At 38.7% G+C, this 23,804-nt stretch overlaps 3 protein-coding genes and 1 non-coding gene across 4 annotated transcripts; all 4 read right to left on the bottom strand.

Annotated features, from left to right (window-relative positions):
* Window positions 1–290: 290 nt before the first annotated feature.
* On the bottom strand, window positions 291–361 carry trnag-gcc (transfer RNA glycine (anticodon GCC)). The gene has a single exon. It is a non-coding gene; the product is annotated as a tRNA-Gly (tRNA).
* Window positions 362–494: 133 nt separating this feature from the next.
* Window positions 495–12,704, bottom strand: cc2d1a (coiled-coil and C2 domain containing 1A). Its single transcript, XM_008317292.3, has 26 exons — window positions 12,535–12,704; window positions 11,073–11,165; window positions 10,692–10,928; window positions 10,158–10,464; window positions 9,273–9,382; window positions 9,093–9,165; window positions 7,826–7,915; window positions 7,602–7,729; window positions 7,042–7,114; window positions 6,837–6,970; window positions 6,431–6,518; window positions 6,272–6,348; window positions 5,702–5,797; window positions 5,425–5,541; window positions 5,057–5,115; window positions 4,798–4,914; window positions 4,185–4,258; window positions 4,052–4,110; window positions 3,768–3,919; window positions 3,576–3,666; window positions 3,345–3,503; window positions 2,637–2,756; window positions 2,424–2,550; window positions 2,140–2,216; window positions 1,981–2,028; window positions 495–1,880 (listed from the first exon to the last, which is right to left on the bottom strand). The coding sequence occupies exons 2-26, from the start codon at window positions 11,163–11,165 to the stop codon at window positions 1,848–1,850; spliced, it is 2,739 nt and encodes a 912-aa protein (XP_008315514.1). The 5' UTR covers window positions 12,535–12,704; the 3' UTR covers window positions 495–1,847.
* A 939-nt stretch (window positions 12,705–13,643) lies between these two features.
* Window positions 13,644–16,633, bottom strand: LOC103383947 (nanos homolog 1-like). Its single transcript, XM_008317291.3, has one exon. It carries the CDS (start codon window positions 15,867–15,869, stop codon window positions 15,192–15,194), a length of 678 nt encoding a protein of 225 aa, XP_008315513.1. The 5' UTR covers window positions 15,870–16,633; the 3' UTR covers window positions 13,644–15,191.
* A 3,160-nt stretch (window positions 16,634–19,793) lies between these two features.
* On the bottom strand, window positions 19,794–23,208 carry LOC103383945 (tubulin beta-4B chain-like). The gene is made up of 5 exons (XM_008317290.3): window positions 23,049–23,208; window positions 21,588–21,696; window positions 21,382–21,492; window positions 20,963–21,207; window positions 19,794–20,883 (listed from the first exon to the last, which is right to left on the bottom strand). Exons 1-5 carry the CDS (start codon window positions 23,103–23,105, stop codon window positions 20,071–20,073), a joined length of 1,335 nt encoding a protein of 444 aa, XP_008315512.1. The 5' UTR covers window positions 23,106–23,208; the 3' UTR covers window positions 19,794–20,070.
* Window positions 23,209–23,804: the final 596 nt, after the last annotated feature.

The raw sequence follows: 23,804 nt of genomic DNA, 5'->3' as shown, positions 1-23,804 counted from the left end.
AAAAACAAGTTTAACTAATTGTGCACGTATGTGTTTTTAGAGATTATTGTCATATACAACAAAAGAATAAGTTCCTCTGTTACATAAAATTATTCTTTTGCTCTCCACACTGATGCTTGGAAATACAAAATAAAACACGAGTAAGGAGGTAAAAAAATAATACAATAGGAAATAGCAATAAAGTATCTGATACATACAAAATGAGCAATGAATGGAATGGAGTGTGCAGGTTCAAACGTACCTTGCATCAAGGATAATAGTCATTAGACTCAAAGAGAAATAAGAGCTTTTGCATTGGCCGGGAATCGACCGCGGGCCTCCCACGTGGCAGGCGAGAATTCTACCATTGAACCACCAATGCCACCACAGACATGAGTTGCAAACTCATCGATCCGAACAACCAATAATCGTCCTGACTAATGGATAAGCAATGTCTAATGATGCTGAAAATATTCAACTGCTTAGATGAAATGAAGGCACTGAGTGAGAAATGGAACGTGTACAAGACAACAAAATAAAACACTTTATTGTCATTGTCTTTATATACATATCCCATATTAAAATAATGCTGCAGATCAGAACAAAATATGAATAAAATGAAAGATTCAATTCAATTAAAAAAATATCTATGCAAATCTGTCTAACCAGCAAAACATTTAAAGTGCATATCTTTATGGGCATTGTCTAAAGGTCAGTGACACGGGTCATGGGTCGAGGGTATGGTGGACCATTGATAAAGACTTGGTCCAGCTCTTTATACTCTTTAGTCTCCTGCCATGAGAACTGGGGCTGGATTAAATCACCTCAGATTTCAACTGGAGTATAGCCTGATTACTGTTTATGTTGAACCACATTAGATCACAGCAATGTCCACTCCCAGATACTTAAAGGAGGACCCTCGCTCTCCACACCGTCCCTGTTGATCCTGATGTTCTTTAGTTATACTGCAAGTACACTGCTACTGTGTATGTTGGAGAGAATGAGCCTTTCAGAGCATTTCATAACCACTGCGGTCAGTGAGACTGGTACCATAAAGACGGGGCTATGGTCTGAGACAGCAGGCTGGTCACAGCAGGGCTGTAGCACATTTCCAAATACCCCAACCAATCTAGGAGCTTCATTAGGGTTTACAGGACAGCAAAAGGTCTTAGTCGCATCATCGGATCATTTAGCTTCAGGTACCTCAAACCTGTAGCCCTTTAAAGGTGATGAGTTGCTGTACACAGCTGCAGGTTGTTGACAGCCTGATTGTTCTTGACGTTTTGACATAAAGGTGATGCTAGGCTACAGTCGACATTTTCTTTATACTCCTTTTTTACACTCCTTTTAACAGTTCCTTGGTGAATATACGCCTCTTCATCACTTATATACAAACCGACCCGTCTTGGCATTCATTTTGGTAAGGACAGGTAGGAGACAGAGATGGAATTCTTTAAACTGCTTTGAAAAAAAAATCCCAGGAAGTTACCAGCGTTTTTCATCTGCAAAGAAACCCACTGAGCATCTGATACATTCTTTGTAGCGTCACAAATATTAATTAATAATAATTAATTAACATTTCACACCAACCAACACTGAAGCAGTCCCATCTTAACCAAGCTTAGAATGATTACATATAAAATATAGAATGAATAGTTTAGAGTAAGGATCCATGCAATGTTTTCTTTCAATTTCCAAATGTAGCTTTTTTCAAGTCTCTTTAATTTTTTTTATCTATCTTAGTGTTGGATGTAAATCAAAATAAAACAAGATTTGACAGTTTGATTGATGTAGTTATCATGGACATTACCAGAATTCGTCCATCCTTAGTGAGTGCTTTTACCAAATTCCATTCCCTCGTTCTCTTCTTATTTAGTGCGATTTCTTCTCAGAGATTCCAGCTAAAAATGATAATAAAAAATCAGTTCTTCCACTGTATATAAGCACAAATCTATATGAAAAAGCCTTGTCAATGTCAGCAGTATGACAGCGCACTCTTACCTCCGTTTCTACCAGTTTAAACCTCCCTAGTGCATCTTTGGCAGCATCCTAGTTAAATAAAAAACATGTTAGCTCCTTGTACTGGTGGCCGTGTCCTCAGACAGTCACATGTGCATAAAAGAAGCCAGCAGTGAGAACATCTTCTCCCAGTGCACTCACTCTGTTGCCTTGGCTAGAGTACTTCTTCACGGCGTCACTTAGTCCTTGGGCTAAACGTTGCAACACATTTTCATATTCTGCACAGAATGAACAGATAGAAAATAAAACATACATTGGTTAAAGACTTGTACAGTATAGTGTGTTAAATCTGACTACATTTTGCTCTATATTTCATTAAACCTATAGGATTACATTCAGATGTTTGACTAACGAATGATACCAATCTATGGTTTTCATTTTTTCACAAGGTAGTGATTAGTGTGTGTTTGGTGTTAGTGTGTCACCTGTCAGCAAAGCAGGAGAGCCTTGCTGCAGTTCAGCTTTTTGCCACTGCACTCTGTGCGAGATGCTTTTGAGCTGATGGATAAGATCAGGTGGTGGATCGCGTCGATTCTTTCTGTACTCTTCAATCTGAGAAACATTAGACCTTTAAAAATTCAAATACATAGATACCTTTGACTACCAAATTCCATGTATGTATATTTACACAATAATACCTTCCTCTCCAAACGTTCCCTGTCATAAGTGAGCAGGCTGAAGCTGTGGAGTTTGTACTGTGGAGACTGATTGCTCCTGCCGCTCGCTTCATGTCTGGGGTTGGACCGAGGAGAAGGAGCCTGAAACAAACACACAGGTCACACACACAGGGTCTTTTTACAGTCCATTTAATCATGACAGTTTTTCAATGGCACTATAACCATTCAGTTGTCCTCTTGTGGCCGTAGATGATCTAAGACAGGAGTGCCCAATGACTAGATCAAGATCTACCAGCAGATCTCAAAGAGAGTGCTGGGAGATCACAAATGCTGTCAACCCTGATCTATGGGGTATATTTTTTATATTTAAGTTTCCTTGAATATATGTCACTGGACCAGCCAAAAAAAGAGCAACTTGTAGTCTGAAAAATACAATGTTTAATAATTATAAGTATTGCAAATTATGTTTTATTTAGAAAAGAAACAAAACAAAACATAAGATTCTCTCCTATTTGAAAACATATTTGAAGCGCTCCTTTACAAAGAAAGGGCCCACAGAGAAGACAGATGGAGAGCCTTGTCTGATCATTTCAGAAGAAAGTTGCATTCTATGAAAAACAATGACCAAGATGTTTTCACTTACATCGGTTTTCCTGTCGTTTGAGGTAACATTAGCAGAGGCCAGCACACAAAGAAGAAAAACAGTGAATATCAGTCAACACTACTCACTCGATCCTTCTTTTTTTTCTCTGGAGGAGAAAGTGAGGAGACAGGATCCAGAACCAGCCACTTCTCCGTCACTGGCTGGAGGTCAAGTCCAGTCAAAGGCTCTCGGATCTTTACCTTCACCTCCAACTTGCCACCTGTGGCTTTACGGCCATTCATTACCTATAAAAACACACAGCATAGGTAGTCGGAAGACCAGAGCTGTGGCCATGATTTTACGGCAGTAGAACTAACCTCTATAATTTCTCTGAGTTCACAATGGTTTTCCAGAGTCTCTAGCTTTAACTGGGCTGTACCGATCACTCTGTCCGTCTTAAACAAGCCTCTATAAATACAACAGTACAAAACGACAGGTAAATGAATGAAACATAAATCACGACAAAAAAATATACAGATTAACATAGAATAACCAACTGTGGTTCATACCCCTTGTGGACGATTTCAAACTTGATGCCTTTTGACTGGACAACCCGTTTAAAACCCCGATGGTTACGGTTGATGTTCAGTTTGAATTGCTCTTTAAATTCTGGACTGTTGGTGTTCTTTACTGTGCTCGTTTTGTTCCTTTGAGCATCTTCCTAAACAGAAAAAAAAGCAAATAAATAGCAAAGATCTATTTTTGCTATTTGCTATAAAGACTTTGTCTACTCGAAGTATAACATTTCTCTCCCTAAATTGCTCATTTTGTAAACTGTGTAAAAGACTCTTACCATACTGGGAAAAGGAAACTCATATTTCACAGTTGTATCCATGTCATTAGATGAGACACCTGTAGGGGGAGATGTGAAGTGAGCGTGCAAATATTTGACCCATGACTGCTGCTTTCGTTAAACCCTTGTCTACCTGGGGGAGCTGGTAGGTTGATGCCTCTGATTATGTAGAGTAGTAGCTCACTGGATGTCAGGTTGGAGTGAATCCTACAGAGCACAACAAAGAGTCAGTTACCTCAAAGACTCACTTTACTGTAAATTTGGCATTACTGCTTTAGCCACAATCACACAACGAGTTTTATAAATGCCAGATTTAAACAACTAAACCAGAGCCAGTCTACAACAATCTGGGACGGCGTCTGTATTTGCGGGATTTGTGAAAAAAGTTCTAAAATGTTTTGGAACTATCCCGTGCAAAGTAGGACATCTGGCCACCCTGGGTCCATGTCAGGTTCTCCAACCATCATTTCTAAGAAGGCTAATGTGAGTCTGACATGGAGTGAATGGAACTCAGCTTTGTCTAATTTAATCTGTGATTCTTGGTCAAAAGCTAGTGATTGGATGGAAGAGTGTGTCAAAATAATGCGTTAGTAACGTCGCCACAATGTAGATTTAAGTAACTTTTAAGTAAGAGAACCTCAGCATTACAATCCAATAGAGAGACACTGACATAATAAAATGAATGCAAGTTTGAGAGAGATAATGATCTAGGATCCACAAAATTTCTTGCTTATTTTGAAACTTACTTGCAAGTGTTGAAGGTTCTTTCCTCTGTGCGGCATTTAGGAACTCGATGACCATTGGTGTAGGCATTCTTAAGTATCTCTATGTTCTTCACACATTCCTCAGCTAGTTTTTCACACCTGGTAAAGGGATGACATTCAGAAGATCTGGAAATGTTTATTTGTTAAATCGTACGCATTTGATTACTTACTACGCAGGCGTAGTTAAATATCTATGCATCCATGTTCACATACACATGAGCAGTGAAGAAGTGTTCCTTACCTCAGAGCTTCTGCTACATTGCCCATTTGTGCGAACTGCTGTGAAGAGGCCACACATTTCTGCAGACGTGATAGAGATGAATTGTACAGATTATATAAATAGTCGCTTTCACAAAAACACATGCAACGTAGTCAGATCAGGCAAACCTCTATAATTAAGTCTTAACAATTAAGTCTGGTAAAAAATGACGTTTCTATAATTTCAAAATGGTTTATTGTTCAGGTTTAATCACTACAAATGTAACACAGCTCAAAGATGTGATTATAAAACCTGTCAAAGTTGTTGAAGACACCTGGAGACACTTTTTAAAGTTTAAACATCTCTGCTAGAACTGTTTGACTTGACATATACTTTGAAAATACTCTGACCTTGTGCTGTTTTCGTAAAAGATCCATAACGCCATGGTACTGTTCGTGGGTATTTGAAGACAGACGTGACGTGCGGGAGAGAGTTAAAGAATAGTCCTCTTCAGGACTGTCGGGAATCTGTAAGAAAGAAGGAAAAAATGTAAATACAAACTTCTGAAGCTTTGGATATTTACACATTGACGTTATACCAAACCTAAGTTGTCTAAAGGTCTTGTGAAAGTTTGTTCTAAACACACTTTGCTCTGGTTTTCACTTGTACAATTTTGTTTTCTTTAACCTTAGTGATATCGACAGGCAGGCCTGATTTGGCGGCTGCGATCATTGGGTCCAGTCCTTTGGCATGTCTGAGGTGCTGCGTTGCTCCCGACATGTCCTGCAAACATGACATATTAAAGCGTAGTAAGAGAACATCTTCAATATTTCAGTTGGTATGGAAAGTTTATAGACAATATAAATTCTAATAGAAATCAAATACAAATATCAAATTGACTCATATTTGCAACATTTATAATCAATGAGGAGAGCTTAACTTTTAAAATAGATCTAACAATGACCACAAAAGTGTTTTATGTTTCTGTCAAGCATTCCACTTAATGATAAGAAAATGATGATACAGCTGTCAGAGTGAAATACCAGAGGAAGTCAAAGTGAACTGTCCTTTTTGGAGCTAATTCCATGTTGAAAGGGCAAACATATATTCACATTTAAAGTCAGGTTATAACAAAAATCACTCATCTTCTTACTGTAAGGCCCCTTTTCTACTGTTTGACCCATTAATTAATACACGTATGTACAACATGTGTATCTAGTCAGCTTAGGTGACTAGATACACTTACCTTCAGCTTACCTTCATTTGTTTGGAGTGCAGTGCTGCTTTCAAAAATCCCTTTCGCCGAAGCATGAGAAAATCAACTTGCTGTTGTACTACAATGATGATTAAGATAAGATAAGAAATAAAAACAAACAAAGAAAAACCTGTCTACACACAATCAATTAACTAACACACCCTTTGGTCCATATTTAGGTGCTGCAGAGACCCCAGGAACCGGTGGAGCAGGAGACTTGGCACTCTTTGCAGATGGATGCAGCTGGGGCTACAGAAGAGGAAGACACAAGTTAGATTTATCAATGCAAATGTTTCTAGCAAACGTGCAAACTAAGCACCAGCTACCTACGTTAAAGTAGGTAGTAAGTAGTTAAAATAGACATACACATGTAGTAATAATTTATTTTAAAAAAACCCAAGTCAGACAGAATGAAACAGCGGAAGATACATGCAAGCTGTCCATCCAGGGGTCTGACTCCTAGTCGGACTCCTCCATCCTTCTCTTGCCCATCATATTTTAAGCCTCCTCATGGCACCTTGAGCAAAAAGGCAAAATGTAGATGGACACAAGGCCGCTTTTACTCACATTGGCACCCTCTAGTGGACTCTCATCATCATCGTCATCTTCAGCATCTGGATCCTGATTGGCAATTTTTAGAGCTTTTCCCATGATGTCTGTAAAAGTCTGATTACTCTCTGAGCCAGGAAATGGTGGACAACCTACAGCAGCAAGACACACATGGTCAGGAGAGCACCTGAGGAGCAAATCTCACATGTACTGATTCAGTTACCTGGAGGCACAGGGAGGTCAGACAGGGTGACTGGTCTTCCAGCTTTGTGAGTTTTGATGGCATCCTGATATTGCTATTGAATGAAGGGGATACAAGAGAAAACACTGTGATCATTCTGGGTTTTTTTCTATAGTTGGTTCAGTTAATATTGTGCTGATTAATTCCTAACTTGAAGGTAAAATAATCAGTTTTGCAGATTTTACATCATCTGAGATGGATGCAGTTTACATGCCCTAGTAATCCTAGGAGCTAAGTTATGTAGGGCTTAATGCCCCTGACAGGGTCACCCAAGGCAAACAGACAAACCCTAGGTGAGGAACTAGACAAAGACCAGCTCAGCACCTAAGTGAGGAGTTTAAGAGTTTACAAACCAGTTTACATCAGGTCAATCAGTTATCTTAAATAATCATGATTTTAAAACTGACCCAAATAATTGTAAAATAATTGTCTCAATATGTGGCTGTGAGATGAACTGGCCCATCAAGGACTGTCTGGATTTGCTGCAGTTCCCCTACAAACATGAATAAGACTGAACAACAGAGAATTAATAATTGTAATACCTTAACAATGCGTTGGTGCATGCGAGCTTTACGATCGTCTCCGTTACTTTTCGCTGTTTCAGCTGCTGATTTGTATATGTCCATCCGCTGTTGCAGAGCTTCTCCAACACTACGTGGAGTAGGTAGCTCTTTATGGGGTACAAAGCACAAAGACAAGTCAAGTTTATATTAGTTGTATTTTTACCATTTACTTGAGCGTCACTTCAATGAAACTGGAGTCTCACCTGCAGAGGCCACACTGGAGGTTGTATTAGCAGTGGGAACAGCAGAGGAACTTGGAGGGGGAGCAGACGCACAGGGTTCAGCCAAGTCTCCTGAAATGATCACGCAGTATTGTGAATGAGAAAAACAATTTATAGTCATTTCTGACACTGTCTAAAAATATTTCAACTTCAAGAGTAAAAGTGTAAAAACAATTTATTTTTCCTATTTGCAGGAGGTTTTTTTAACATATGTATTAAAAAGTCTTCTTTCAGATTTTTTTGTCTGTACTTTTTTGTACAGTCTTTGCCTCTGTCCCTTGTGCTGCTTCAAAACAATTTCACCAGTGTTGTTTAACCTTGAACCTTAAAGTTGTAGTAGTAAAGTAGTTTGTTTTAGTTAACAATAGTAGTAGTCAACAATCCCTTAAGAAAACTTTTTTCTTAAAGTAAAAGAAGGGAGTAATACTTGCACTGACTTTTGTTGGAAACATTTTCACGTGGTTTAGCAACAGTTTCAGGCAGAACTAAATAAAGTCAAAGGCAGACTTTGGATGTTGACAGACCTGGGTAATATTTATGCACCACAATCAACAATTGTATTATCTGTATTAGGATGTAGAGATGCATCACAGATTGTTACATAGTGGGTTCTAAACTGGGTCTAGCCACACATTAAACACTTCATTGTAATTTAAAATAAGTCCTGGAAATGAGAGTTTGAATTTGAAGATCTGAATGCAGTGAACATGCTTTCGTCACATGCAGCACAGCCAGTTAAGTTACATTTCTTCCCTCCTTGTGTGTCTGTGTGTGTCTTTGTCTGTTGAACGCTTTTATTCTTCTGTGCCTCTGATGGTTTAAGCAGGGTGGAGATGTAACAAACCAACAACTCTTCACCCAAGAAACGCTTGTTTCTGACCACTTTCTATATACTAAGATTACAAGACTGTTCCCTGTTGTTTAGTGAGCATTGTGTAATGCTGGTTTGATAAATACAGTTCCTGAGGTTATATTATATCTGTTTTGACTGCCCCCTTCAAGGTTACCACTGTGAAACATGACCACTCTAAATCGTTACCAGTACAGTCAGTTTCTCCATTCATTAGACATCATTTCAGTCTATAGAATTGTATTAAAAAACAAGCTGGTCAAAATGTTCACTGCTCTCTTTCCTAAACATGAACATACCTTGACATGTCATCTGGAACAAAATAAATAAAAATGTAGTCTATGCATTATGTATAAATGAAGGAACAACAAAAGTATGTCTTTGTAAGATTGCACTAACCTAAAGGAGGTGGTAGTGAGTTGGGGTCTATCTGTTCATGGCGGCTCAGTGCTTCTAGCAGCAAATCCAGTTGCTGCAAGAAGATGACAGGAACCAACATCATATAATTGTCCATATGTCTTTTTTATTAAACAAAATGCGTTTGTAATAAATTATTTTTATCTAATTTAGTTGTGTTACCTTGGAGGTGAGGTAAAACTGTTTGGCCCGCTCAATGTCTCCAACCTGCTTGGCATTTATGGCAGCCAATTTGTACTCCTTTTGCCTGGACAACACTAACTCTTTCCACTCTAAAGTTGAGAAAAACATAAACAATAAATGTCTTTTTTCCCTTTCCATTAATGACAGTATATTTAAAAATAATTTAATTAGAAATTAGTGATTTATTTTTTTCGTTTAGACAATTAGCAGAAGAGTATGTTAGAGAGTAAAAAAAGGAGTGACATATAAAGACAAAACAAACAGTCATACTAACATTCAAACCTTATGAATATAATACTATATTCCTGACTATAAACCTGACTGAGAGAATAAGAGAACTTTTGAGTATGCAAAAAACACACAGAAGACACAGCGTTTTAACTCCTAAACCAAAAGACAAACCTATGTTGGTTATTATTATAGTTAACTGTATCAACTGTCAAGGAAAACAGAAACTTTCATTCACACTTTTACTAAATAAAATGAATAAGATATTAACTGCATTGATGCTCGATGATTATGAGGCAGCATTTCCTAGACAGTGAGCAACAGTTGAGAAATCGTTTTCAGCAAATATTTGTTTGTTTAACATTTTGGGACAAATCTCTATTACCATGTTATTGACAGTGGTACACGTTGGTTTGATTAGCTAAACCTATTATTGGCAAATACATGTAATAATTTAAATACCTTTAACAGTAAAAATCTAATAACTATGTTTATTTAGATAGGACTAAAATGTTTAGCATCTTTTTTTTAGCAGATGTCGTGTACACAGCAGAGAAACATTAAACACATGACTATAGCTTCACATACTGTGTTTTTATATGTGTATGGTTGTGTATTTGTAGTGTAAGTCCTTACCAGAGTTCTGTGAATCAGACTGACTGATTACTGGAACATTTGCAGCAGGTTCAGGTAATGAGGCAGGTGCAGAGTTTTGCGGCTTGTTTAGAAGGACCGGCTTGATATTAGGAGTTGCCGGCAGTGACTCCCTCAAAGGTTTCTGAATAGTAGATGAAGAAAACATTACTGCTGACTCAGGCACTTCTGGCTCCTTGTTAGCCACCACAGGAGCAGTAGGTTTTCCACCAAGGGCAACAGGAGGAGGAATCTCGTCCTCGTTAATTGGTTTTCCTTTCTTGACAGACGTTAACATGGACTGAAGGGTCTAGTTTAAAAAAAGACAAGACATGATTAATGTATAACACAGTTTTGTTTTAACACAGAAATCTAAACCTTACCACAACTTCACACAAAAAGGACAATATAGAAACATTGAAATGGAGAATATAGTCAGTGTGATTGTGAGAGATTTAATATGCAATGTTTGTATGAACATTATATTGTTGTAAAAAGGAATAAATAAGGATGTGCTTTCTTCCACCTAATTTTTACCTTCAATCCACGTTCGTATCGTCGAACTTTATTAGTCTCTCCTGCATCCTTGGCATTACAAATGGCCGTCTTATACATATCAATGCGTTCCGTCAGACGGGATTCCACACTGGTATCACGTCTGGGAGCTGAGTGGGATGAAACGCTGACTTGATTCCCAGAAGGTGAAATTATAGTTGGAGTGGGAGCAGGGGCTGAGCTCTCATCATCCATCTCCAATACTTCATTTAGCTCTGCCTGTGTAAAACAAAAAACATGCATATTTACAGTATATATCAAAGCTTTTAGTAAAAGTAAAATTAAATATTTTGAAGATGGGATTCAAGTAAAATTTATTGAACCAACAAAACATATTTAAACAATTGTGTGTGTGTGTCTTACCAGCAAATCTTCATCATCTAAATCTTCATCGTCCACTTCCTCATCATCAATGTCTTTCATGCAAAGAGCTGCCATGCGTGCTATTTCATCCATCTGATAAAACATAGAAAAGATGACTGAAAATCTATAATACAATCGATATCATATGTACATTTTTACACCTGCTATAAAATCTTACAGTGGTGTGCTCACTTTTGCAGGGCTGGGCAAGCTCTTGATCGTAATGGGCATACACTTTCATCTTCCCTCTGTCTGTTCCTGAGTGACTGTCTCAGAAGTTTTCATTTTCAATTATGTCTAGTTGATTTTTTAAGACAGTTTACGGTCGACTTCAGTAAATCGGTTGTGTGGAACAATCCAGTAGCTGTGTATTTGAGCCAGCATGACTGTGATTGGTTGGGAAAAGGCTGTTGTTTTTGTAGGTCTGTTGAGTTTTCAGATAGTCACTGATAGACAGGTGGGCTTTGTTGTTATGGGATAAGTTATGGCCCACAGTAGCCTGAGTTAATAAAATCAAAACATCTTTACATATGTATAAATTAGTTCACGATTTAGCAAAACCTGGTCTGTCAATGTCTATCATGTAATATCTCAAAATATCTATGTTTGGAACATTCTCCTCAGCCAATATCAATTATAATTGTAATAAATGGGGTCTTTGCTATTAACTTTATAGCGTACCAACATTTGTATCAGGTTGCACAAACAAGATGAAGCTATGGCAGTGTTTTTCCCTCTAGGAAAAAGCTATGGCTTGATTTTTAGATGTTTGACCTTAAAACTGTGTTTTATGACATTTTTCTTTGTTGATAACAAGCTGTTTTCTTGCACTGCTTTTAAAGACAATTGCTTGTTTTTATCCTAATCACATAACCATATCCTATCACTAATGCACATAACACAGCACTATGACTTTGCTGCATACTATACATTTATAAAAGTATAAATGTAAAATACGCGTAGTTAAACTTGTCACTAAAGTAAATAATTTAAACTAGCTTTCTGTCTCTGTGTATCTCTCTCTCTCATTCTTATGTTATCTGAAAAGAGACTTTGATATAATCGTTGCATAATGTTTTCAATTTCTTCTAGAAAACAATGGCCTATTTCCATAAACTGTTATAGTATAAAATTAACCGTAACCCGACTTTTGACAAGGGATTAGCTGAAGACGAGCTTTTGAACACTTGCCAACACGTTATAAAATAAGTATTTATGTCCTAATGATCGTACCATACGTAAACCAAACAAAACAGGATCTTATCTCACGCCTATAAATCTTAGAATATAAATAACAGGATCTTATCTCACGCCTATAAATAATCTCTAATCTGTTCAACCGTAATTATTCGTTTTAGTCTTACACTAAAGGTAGTCTGTGCTCATTTTACTGCGCACGTAGGCTAACATTCCTACTACCATGACACCAGTTGTCTATCGTTTTGAACGTGTTTTTACCTACCTTATCAACCTCAAGTGGCGTGACTTCGATGTTGAGAAGAGAGAGAAATAGTCAGCGAGAGTCGAGTATAATATACTATAGCCGAGCTGTTAACTCTCAAAACAACTGTACTGTACTTCCTCCTCAGCGTCTCAGGCAATAATAAAACATTACGCTTTACGGCTGCACGACGTACGTTTGGAACTGTCGTAAAATGTTACGTAGCATGAAGTCTAGTTGTCAAGTAAAGCCAGATTTAATTGTATAGCCTAAAATCATAAACGCAGGTGGGTGGTTTTGAATGAAAATAAAAGCGAAAAACGGGTAATGTGTATTGGTTAATATTATGTCAACATATATTAAAAAGACAATGTAGAGCAGGACGTGCTTGTACTTAAGGGAAATAAAGAAAATCACACTGAGCAACACTCCTAGCGTTGGTGGGGTAGATAAACTCCCCTCTAACACTAAGAAATCTACAGCAAATCCAGACTCAGTGTTCAGCTGTCTACCTCTACGTATAGTATGTAGAAAGAAAATTCTGGAGACTGATTACAGGGGAGAAAAGAGGAGCAGACTAACAACACTACAGTCTCCGTCAGACAAGCTGATATTAAGTGAACAGGACAGTCAGAAATCATTACAACATTAGATTTGTAAACACAAAGGCATGGTAATGAAATGCTTTAAGGTATATGTGAGTAGTGAAATTCACCCTAGATTTTACACAGAGCCAGCGAAAAAACAAGTTAGAACTAGACTGATATTGTTTCTCTTTTTATTTTCTGTCAATTTTTATTTCCTTTTTATTTCCTGTCAAAAAGTGCTGTGACATTATGGATTAGCTAACAACATTAAACAATATTCAGACAACCTAGTATCAAAGAAATAGTTTGTTTGTTTTTTGTTTTTGCATCATTCAATACACAATTATTTTAATTGTGTGGGGGATAAACAGGCAATTTCAGACATTTGCATTATATGAGTCTTGAAAACAGATCCTGATTAAAAGGTCCTATTAGGTTTCTTCTTATGGAATGTGACAACAGGGCAAGGTATCTAATGTGAAATAGTGTCAGGAAAAAATCCCTCTTTGCTTTAGTTTGATTGAAATTTAAAGAAGGAAGTTATAGCTCATCTGGTTCTTTAATAATTGCAGTTGACCTGTTTGTTTCATATATATGCATATGTAAATATAGCTGTACATGTCATCCACATCTAAACTGAATAGGATTAGATAAATTGAACCTTGAGGAACTTTGCCAAGCACTGAACTTTGGGTAACTTTACTTTGTGTGCTTATGGGGAATTTTGTGAACGTTAACAGACTAAAATCTTTTCAGCAACTGTTATATATATGAAACAAGTGCAGTACCTTCAATCCCAAATGTTCCAGCCTCTGTTAACAGTATTTGATGATCAGTTGTACCAGTGCAGACAATAGTGCATTATGAGAGGGCAAACACTAGGTCAGCTGATAGTAACCTTAAATACAATTTACTTACTATGGTGTTATCCAAATCCTCACTGGAAGTCTTCAAAGAAAGAGTTGCAACAAACGTGGACGTCTGACAGATTTAATTAGAGAAAATTTTTTCCTCCAAAATCTAAGCATGAGTTGGATCTAATGCAAACTGAGTTGGTTGTGAGGCTGATCTTGAGCTACGGTAATGGTATTTTACTGTTTTAACACTACCAAAAAACAGATTTTCAAATTAAGGGTATTTGTTATCTTACTTGTTCCTAAGAGCAAATCCTTGTAACATTTGAACAATATTTGTCTCACATCACCTATATACGTAGAAAAATGTTGAGTTCCCACATTTTTCAACCTTAAACGTGCATTTCAGTGACTGTTTTTAAGGATGAGACAGCTTTGTAAACAACTATACAGTTTAGTGCTTTAAACTGTACCATATCAATCTGGCATAATTTTGTTGATATACTAAAATACTCATTTTAATACATATAAACAGGTTTGTCATAAGTTTAAGATTTTCTTTTTCTGACTGATTTGAATTCTACTGAAGATACAGAAAATAAAACATACAGAAATGGGGTGTTTTTTCTTCATTTTTTTCCACATAAAAAGTGGATGTACACAATTCAAAATAAAATAGCATGCATAGGAAATATGTTATACACTTTAGAACACGTTACTCAAATTCAAACATTTTACAATACTGACATAGAAACACGATTTTTAAATGGTGTGTGTTGTTAAATGTTGTTACATTATTTGAAATAAAAACTTTCGTCCCTTGCCTCCCGGGTCCACCGATAAAAAGCAATCCTTCCCCATGTTTACCAGGATTGGGAGTCGGACCGAGCCAATAATCCTGCCTCTACTCTTTCCATGGCTAATGACCCTAGATATCATACAAATACCACAGTATCGAGATTCTAAAACAGTCATGAATTATACAGTACATTTCATAACCACGATTAAAAGGCACAAGGCAAACGTCCCAAACGTTAACCATATTAAGCACGGACTCTGACAGAGTGTGAAAATGGATAGCTTTACAGAGGGTCTAACAGCAAACGTGCAAACGCATGCAACTAAAACAACACACACACACACACACACACGCAAAACAACGGGCCAGTGCAAATAAGATAAAACACGACTAAAATGACTCTGCCCTCTGTGCTGTTACTTGTTGCTATCCGTTTACTCAGCGTCTGGACCTGACATACACAGAGCTGTACTCCAGGTCCACTTTTGGACAGAAGCGCTTGGTGTGAGCCTTGTCCCCCGTGGCTCCACAGAGTGGACAGACATACTGCCGGAGATAGGGACATGATACATCACCACCCTGGTTTTTCAGCCAGTGGGATGCATACACCAACTCGGACTCTCCGTTGTGCTTGCAAAAGCTGCAAAACATACGGAACGAAAGTATGCGCTTAGGAACTTTTGAGATGGAGCACGACGTCGCCGATGTATTTGCTATAGTATTTAGTAAAGTGTTGCCGTCCGTCGCTACTTCGGAAGCCGCCACATCAGATGCATCTGTCTGTCCAAAGTGACTTTGATGGGTCAAACCACTAGATAGACAGTGATGAATAACTGAGCCAAAGGGAGAAGTTGACACGTTATCTGCATCCTCTTCATTTTCATAAACTGCGCTGCAGCGCTCGCTTTCCGGAGCTCTGCAAGCAACAGCTATACCCGAGTGCGGGACTTTGGGTGCTGGCAGAGAGCACTGAGTGGCGTTTTCCCGTGCCAAGATCTCTCTGATGATGCCTGAAAGTCCCATATAATCTCTCCACAACTGGAAGCCTTTGCCTTCCCATTCCATTAAGACGATGAGGGGTCTGGCAGACGGTAGTGTTGCTGCAGTATTGTCCATTCAGTATACTCTTAAGTCGGTATTTTCCATTCAGTACTGTTCTTGAGTTTCTATTGTTCCGTTTTGAGTTCCTTGCTGTGTGAGCCAACTTGTCGCTTCCGCTGTAATAATAAAATAAATGAGTGTAGAGTTACAGCACGGACTAACCACGCGTTGATTGGTAATTTAGTAGAAGCCGTGGAAGAGGCGCCTCTGCAGCCTATCACAGCACCTGACACACCCATCAATAAAAATAAATTTCCTTAAACCCCAGCTTCTATGTCGCTTGGTTTTTATTTTATTTCCACTGTTGTTAAAACATTTCAAGAAAATTAAAGTGAACACAATGTAAAGTCCAACGAGGATCCATTTGTTTTCATCAATTCCAGCATTGCCTCTGGTCTGCCAGGAAAATAGTCGTTAGTGACGGTACTAGACTGTGTGACGACAAACAGACCCCGCCCCCCAAAGAACTACTGATACACAAATGACATAAAACAATACAATAACTCCAAATTAACAATACACGTTAACAATACACGGCATATACGTTAATTATGCCGGCTAAAAAGCTGCTAATTAGCCGTTTCTGACTTGCAGTGAGGTAGCGCGTTCTGATTGGTGTAGATCTGCCTCATTTGCATATGCACCGATAGGAGGAGTGAGTGGGAAAAGTTGGACGTCGAAGTAAGGGTTTGAGCTATGCCGCAGCGGTTTGGCCCGTGAAACTCGCGTGACTCAATGCCCGTGGCCAGGTTACCGGCAACGCTGGACGCTACATAAGTTACAGGTAACGATGTATGGTCTTTGTGTGCCAATGGAAGAAGTTAACGCAGTCGCAGTTGTGCGACAATGTCTCTGCCGTACACCGCCTGAGAACAGACACCGGTCAGGCAGGTGCAACAGGTAGTGCAGCATACGGGAATGTGTGCGTCCGCTTTCAGCAATAAAAGACACGGGTACGGTGGTGTTTGTGCTAGATTTTGAGAGAGGAATGAGACCTTTCCAGGTATGAAGGCGAGTGGTCTGTGCTGTAAAATGTAAGTATTTCCTGGATTAAAATCATTATTGATCCCTGCAGTTTATTCTGTACATATTTGCTAAGGGATCCGCTCTTATGGAGTTTAATTATGCTGTGATAACGTCGAATTTAGAATTACATTTAATGTTAGATAATTTGAAATAGATATCATAATATAGTCCAAATTGTATTATATTATGGTATGTTGAACGGTAAATTTAAATGCAAAATAATAATAAAAATGGACTTGGTATTAGAACTGGAACACGGATAATCTATACAACAGAGTAACTGATTTCATCTTGAGGAAAGAAAGGAGGATGGACTTTGTGTACAAATAATCAGAAGCTTTGGTGAGTAAAATGCATTTTGTCTTAAAATACATGTTGTAATTGTAGTATGTTGTTATTGTACAGTAGGTTGAATTCTGCTTCGTAGGTTTGTTGCTTTAGTAATGACGTTATGGCGTCGTGGCTACATGAGTTAACAGGGATAAAACGACTCATTACACTACATTTCTGCATAACAGTGATGGTTTCTATGGACATAACATGAAGTTGTTAGGATGTGGATTTATTCAGGCAGGATGTCACTGAAGGCCTGGGTGAGAAATGCATGGTAACCACTGAATAAACTACCCGTTAAGTGGTGAGACTGAAGTGCAGCAGGAAAACACAAGCTGCTTGTTGTAGTCCGTGGATGGATTGGCACGTTTTCATGTGTGATTATATGTATTTGAATGATGTATCTGACCAGCGTATAAAATTCATTTTCTAGAAACAAACATGGTCATCGTTTGACAGATTTTTTAAGCCTGATTTTGGCATAATTATCTTGATTGTTTACAGAAAGTGTTTATCTGTCATCAAGCAATGTCATACACTGTCAACAATTTACCTCTAAATGGGATCACAATTTATTCAATTCACAACATGCTCTGTTTGAGATTGACATCTGTTCACTTCAGTTACAATGTGAGTTTGGTTACACTTACTACACTTACTAATGTTGATATTTTTTGGATTTATCAATGAATGAGTACACAGGTCAAGCAGAAACAACCCAGTACCAGCAGGATAAGAGGAAGGACTTGTGGACATATCTGCATATATACAGTGTGAATGGGACAAATGTCGCCTTTTCTCACAGCCTTGTATGTGTGTCATTTACTCCATAGCCTCCCGTAATGATGGCAGTCCAAGTGATAATCCCGCCTGTGGTGTCGGCATCCATTTATGTACTGCTGTCCCTCTTCAGCTTCACTCTAGTGCTGCTGCTATGTGTCATCAGGAAGAAAAGGAGAATGGAGGGAACTTATAAACCCAGTGCAGAGGAGAGGAAGCAGACCAGAGGAGCAGGATCTGAAAAACCTGCCCTCCCTTTGCCATTGCCCAAAGAGGAACGTCTCATATGATTTAGTGACTTTTCATGCCTCCACTCCTGTCACTATCTAAAAATGACAACAGATTCCATCTTCTTATCCTTTTGTATGTTGCTATCCTCGAGGATCATTCACATTAAAAACATTTGGTGGAGCACGTTTTGGTTCCTTGTTACGCCTGGAATGACTGGCATCTCGTTGTCCTGTTTCACAGCGTAAGATCAGGAAATGAGCGTGCTCACAGTTGCACTTCACATTTATGAAGGGATGACATTCTAATGTAAGGGCAATGAACTAAAGTGTATTGTGCTTTTTGTTAGTCTTTTTTGTTACTGTTGTATATATTTAATTATCAAATATTATGTTTTGCACAACATCCAGTTTAAGGATATGGACCACTGAAAATGTCAATGACTGTGATGCACTTCCCATGTCTTGCCTGAATAAATATTGACACAATGTTTGTTTTGTACTCAGCAGCCTTGTGTGTTAAAGGTCAAATGAGAAATGTTTTGACAATCATTTACATTAGAAATTTCTTAATTTTGATTAACACAGTACAAAGTACATTAAAGCATAACTTTGCATATGCAGAAGTCTAGAAGTATTTATTATTAGTGTGTGATATATTTGAGTGAACTGTACCTGCTTGGTGCTTAATGTGGGCTTACCCTTTTCATTTTTGAAATCAGATACCCACTTGTTTTAGGCTCCTATACCCGCACAATTTCTGCTGTTGATTTTCACTAGAGCTCAACCAAATATTCGGCTGATTATATCTTTCGACAGTTGCACGTCTTCTGAGTGCACTTTGTGGTAGTAGTCCTACAGAGAATATGTTAAATCCACTTGTTGTGTTTTTATGAAAGAATGTATTTAATTACAATCTTTCAGCAGACCAGTAGGCCTGTATATTATAATTTAATGTACATGAGTGGGATCAAGTTAATCTGATCTTGAAGTGTAACTTAGTTTTTTTTTTTTTTTATGATAGTTCGATAGTGCATCTCTGTAAGATGTTGGTCTATTTGCCGTCATGGGTAAGGTAATATAAGAAAATATGTAAGGTGTAGATACAGATAAGTACAACCTTATATACGCCATGTGGACTCTCACTGATAAAAATCTCTGTATGGTTGCCATATTTACATGTTATATAGTCATGGCAAAGTGTAATTGTCTTAAGAAAATTACTGCACATTACGTTTTATTAAGTTTGACACACTGCCCTCTGTTGTTTTAACACGACACCTACGATTAAACGATTTTATATCCTTCATTTTGTTTCACTTCATAAAACGATCACTCCTTGTTGATCATGTGTTTTACTCAATTTACCATAGATACTATAAATCATTCCTTAAATGTGTAGATTTCAATTGCATTCTGAGAAATTACCTGAAGAAGATTCACTTTCTGCTTGTCTCTTCATCAGAGGTTGTCACAGCAGTAGACCAGTGTTTTAACACCAGATCCTTTTCCTGAGGCAACAGGAAGGCATCCTACCATTGCAGCACTATACAAAAGAAATGTCCACACAGAGTAATTCTGATGATAATTTATTCAAATCAATTTCAAATTATACAAGTGCTTTGACTTTGATGAACCAAACTGCTCAATCAGTGATGATAAATATCATAAGGTGACTCACCAACAATCACAAGCATACATTTTATTTGTTACTGTTACTTCAGCGTTGTAATGGAAATATCTTGAAGACGAAAGAGGAAACGGGAGATTTCACAGAATGGGTGAATCCGTTGATGGACGCTTGGCTAGAGTTGTGCTAACTGTTGATGGAAAAAGTGAATTACATTAGCTCAGGCCACCTCCTCTTCTCCCTCCTCCTCAAACTCTCCCTCCTCAGCCGTGGCATCCTGATACTGCTGGTACTCAGACACCAAGTCATTCATGTTGCTCTCTGCCTCGGTGAACTCCATTTCATCCATGCCCTCACCGGTGTACCAGTGAAGGAAAGCTTTGCGACGAAACATGGCGGTGAACTGCTCTGAGATTCTTTTGAAGAGCTCTTGGATAGCTGTGCTGTTGCCAATGAATGTGGCAGCCATCTTCAGCCCGCGAGGAGGAATGTCGCAAACAGCCGTCTTGACATTGTTAGGGATCCACTCCACGAAGTAGCTGCTATTCTTGTTCTGCACATTTAGCATCTGCTCGTCCACCTCCTTCATGGACATACGGCCACGGAAGATGGCAGCCACGGTTAGGTAGCGTCCATGGCGTGGGTCGCATGCAGCCATCATATTCTTTGCGTCAAACATCTGCTGCGTGAGCTCTGGCACGGAGAGGGCTCTGTACTGCTGGCTGCCCCGACTTGTCAAGGGAGCAAACCCAGGCATGAAGAAGTGCAGACGTGGGAAGGGAACCATGTTGACAGCCAACTTCCGTAGGTCAGCATTGAGCTGTCCTGGGAAACGCAGGCAAGTTGTCACCCCACTCATGGTAGCAGATACCAGGTGATTTAAATCTCCATAGGTGGGTGTTGTGAGCTTGAGGGTGCGGAAACAGATATCATACAAAGCTTCGTTGTCGATGCAGTAGGTTTCATCTGTGTTCTCAACCAGCTGGTGGACAGACAGCGTAGCATTGTATGGCTCCACCACTGTGTCTGAAACCTGGAAGCCAAATAGGCATATAAGTTGGAGTGAGGAACAGCAGGCTGAAATAAAAACAAATGTGACATATTTCCTGTACCTTAGGAGAGGGAACCACGCTGAAGGTATTCATGATACGATCAGGGTATTCTTCCCGGATTTTGCTGATGAGCAGGGTTCCCATGCCGGAACCTGTGCCACCACCCAGGGAATGTGTAAGCTGGAAACCCTGCAGGCAGTCACAGCTCTCAGCCTCCTTTCTCACCACATCCATGACTGAATCTACCAGCTCAGCTCCCTCTGTGTAGTGGCCTTTGGCCCAGTTGTTTCCTGCTCCACTCTGACCTAAAGAAAAATGTTATATCTTTCTTGAATATTTATCTATTTATAGAGATTAAAAAAAAACAGTGTTTTTGACTAAAACAACTGGGAATATCAACAATCACGCTATCTACCATGCCAATATTTCCTAAATGCAATTTATTTATTAATAAGTAGTATTTTTTTTTTTCAACGTACCAAAGACAAAGTTGTCAGGTCTAAAGATCTGGCCAAAAGGACCTGAGCGGACGGAATCCATTGTTCCAGGTTCTAGATCCACCAAGATGGCCCTTGGCACATATTTGCCACCTGCAACAAAAGAGCATTAGTAACACTCCCAATTATTAAAACTGAATATTAGAGGCCCTCAGTAGTACTGTGTTTATTCATCCACATGTCCTTACCTGAGGCCTCGTTATAATAGACATTAATTCTGTCCAGCTGCAGGTCACTGTCTCCATGATAGGTTCCTGTTGGGTCGATGCCATGTTCATCACTGATCACCTCCCAGAACTAAAATGGAAATATTGTGTGAGATCAGGCAGAGATCAGTTAGTAAATACTGACAGAATGTGATCAGCATTACTGCTATAATGCCTACACAATTATGATATAGGTTTGCTTATAGTAAATTTTATGTAACAAGAAACATGATTTGTTGATTTTTTATTTGCTAGGAAACAAAACACATAAAATGAGACAAATCCACAAATGACTGGAAAAATACAGGAACAAGATGGAACTTTAATTTAGGTAACTAGGTCAGTATGTAGCAGATGGCCAACTACTATACCGCAACTTTAACTTATGATCAATATGAGCAAGTAGTTACTTAAAGTCTAATAAACATTGATCCAGTGACGTGTTGGAAAATCCTTCCTGTTATATTATCAATATATTTGCTTATATTTATGTTTTTGATGTTTAGATGGGGGGGATTTTATTTATCTAATTAATAGTATATTTCTAGGAGGCTGGGGCGAAATGATGCAATGACAATGCAATCTAGATACGAGTGAATCGGCACACGAGCGCTGTGGTGGAACGGATTAGACTGGTATCGCGAGGCCCCACTGTAGGCCTATATCGTCGATGAAAACGAAAAGACTGTTGTGACCGTTATATGGGATTTTTTTGGGGAGTGTGACTGTAATTCTAGTTTTAATTAGTAAACTTTATTGTGCTGCTTTTATATTATAGTGATTACACTGTTCATTGTGTGTTCATATTGTGATATCTGATATACAGTATTAGCTCCCAGGCTGTTAGCTACGGATTTAGCCAATGACAAGTATTTCCGTCGTAATTCAATGTCTCTTTCTTTTTTTTCTTTCAAGATTCTAGAATGTAACTAAACATATACTGGACCTCATTAACTTCATCTCGACAGCGTCATCGAAATGTCATGGAACCAACACACCATAAATCTGAACCAGTTTTCTTCACGGTAGATCTGTACGTGGACACGACATACAAATGTCTGCCGGGCCGATTTTCTGATCTTAACCGATTACACTCGATCAACTGACTAGATGGTGTTTTGAATAACAGATTAAGACAAAAATATTCTCTATGATTTCAAATGCCCTCCATATTCTTCGTTTCGGAAATGGCTGAAGCTCGAACATGACTGTGCTATTTAGTGTCTCTGGAGCCTGAACCACACCCCACCGTTTCTGTCGGCTCTGTCTCGCACTCGCCCCATTCACCAGACTTCCCCCCAGCACAGAGGGCACACACAACACAGTGACTAACAATGAATGCAGTGTTATACAACCCGTTACTCTGCGTTGACCTGTTTCCAGTATTTTGGTTAAAGACAGAAAATGCTTTGTTAAGTGCGTATGTGTGTGTATTTCTTATACCTTTGCTCCAATCTGGTTCCCGCACTGTCCAGCCTGCAGATGTACTATTTCACGCATGATGATCCACAAAGAGAAGCTGCTGCTGTTAGATGAAAGAAAAGGTAAGAGTTACAAGGTCTTCTTGAAGCTCTAAGACGGTCTGGCAGAATGGCGCACGAGCTGTAGGCTTTATATTTCTCCCGCCCCCTCCCTTTGCGTCTGCGCAGCCCTTCTCATTGCTGCAGCATGACGTCATTGGCACGGCAAAGTGGGCCGAGCTTGGGCGCGGCTCAAACAGTACTGCGTACTACATATCCTAGTACGCAGGATTGACATTAAAAGAATCTTTTCAGGGTATTTTTTGGGGTGTTGTGAGATGACGCCAAATCATCCTGAGGCAGAGAGTTGTACATTAAAAACATATTAACATTTTACTTCATATTTAAAATAATTGAAGTCTCAATTTGGTTGATACATTTTCAAGTTTGTGGTTTATATTTGATAATACTACTTAAATCAAGTGTTTGTTTCGTACCAGGGGTTAGAATATCTGTAGCACAGCCAAGGATCGGTGCTTTCTCTGCCTGCGTACCATGGTTTCTCTCTGGCCTTGATTCTTAGTTAAATAGTGATTTAGTGTTTACTGCTGCTGTCATACTAAAAGGCACAGGTGAGCTGTTAAAAACAGAATATGAAAAGGGAAGCCTTGGTTAGAATATAAACACTTTATATGACCAAATGATAGTAGTGTCTAATAGTGAAAGTGAAAGGATATTA

Source organism: Cynoglossus semilaevis, chromosome 9, assembly GCF_000523025.1.
Source record: "Cynoglossus semilaevis isolate Cse_v1.0 chromosome 9, Cse_v1.0, whole genome shotgun sequence".
NCBI lineage: Eukaryota > Metazoa > Chordata > Actinopteri > Pleuronectiformes > Cynoglossidae > Cynoglossus > Cynoglossus semilaevis.
This window is presented reverse-complemented; position numbering and strand designations above follow the sequence as displayed.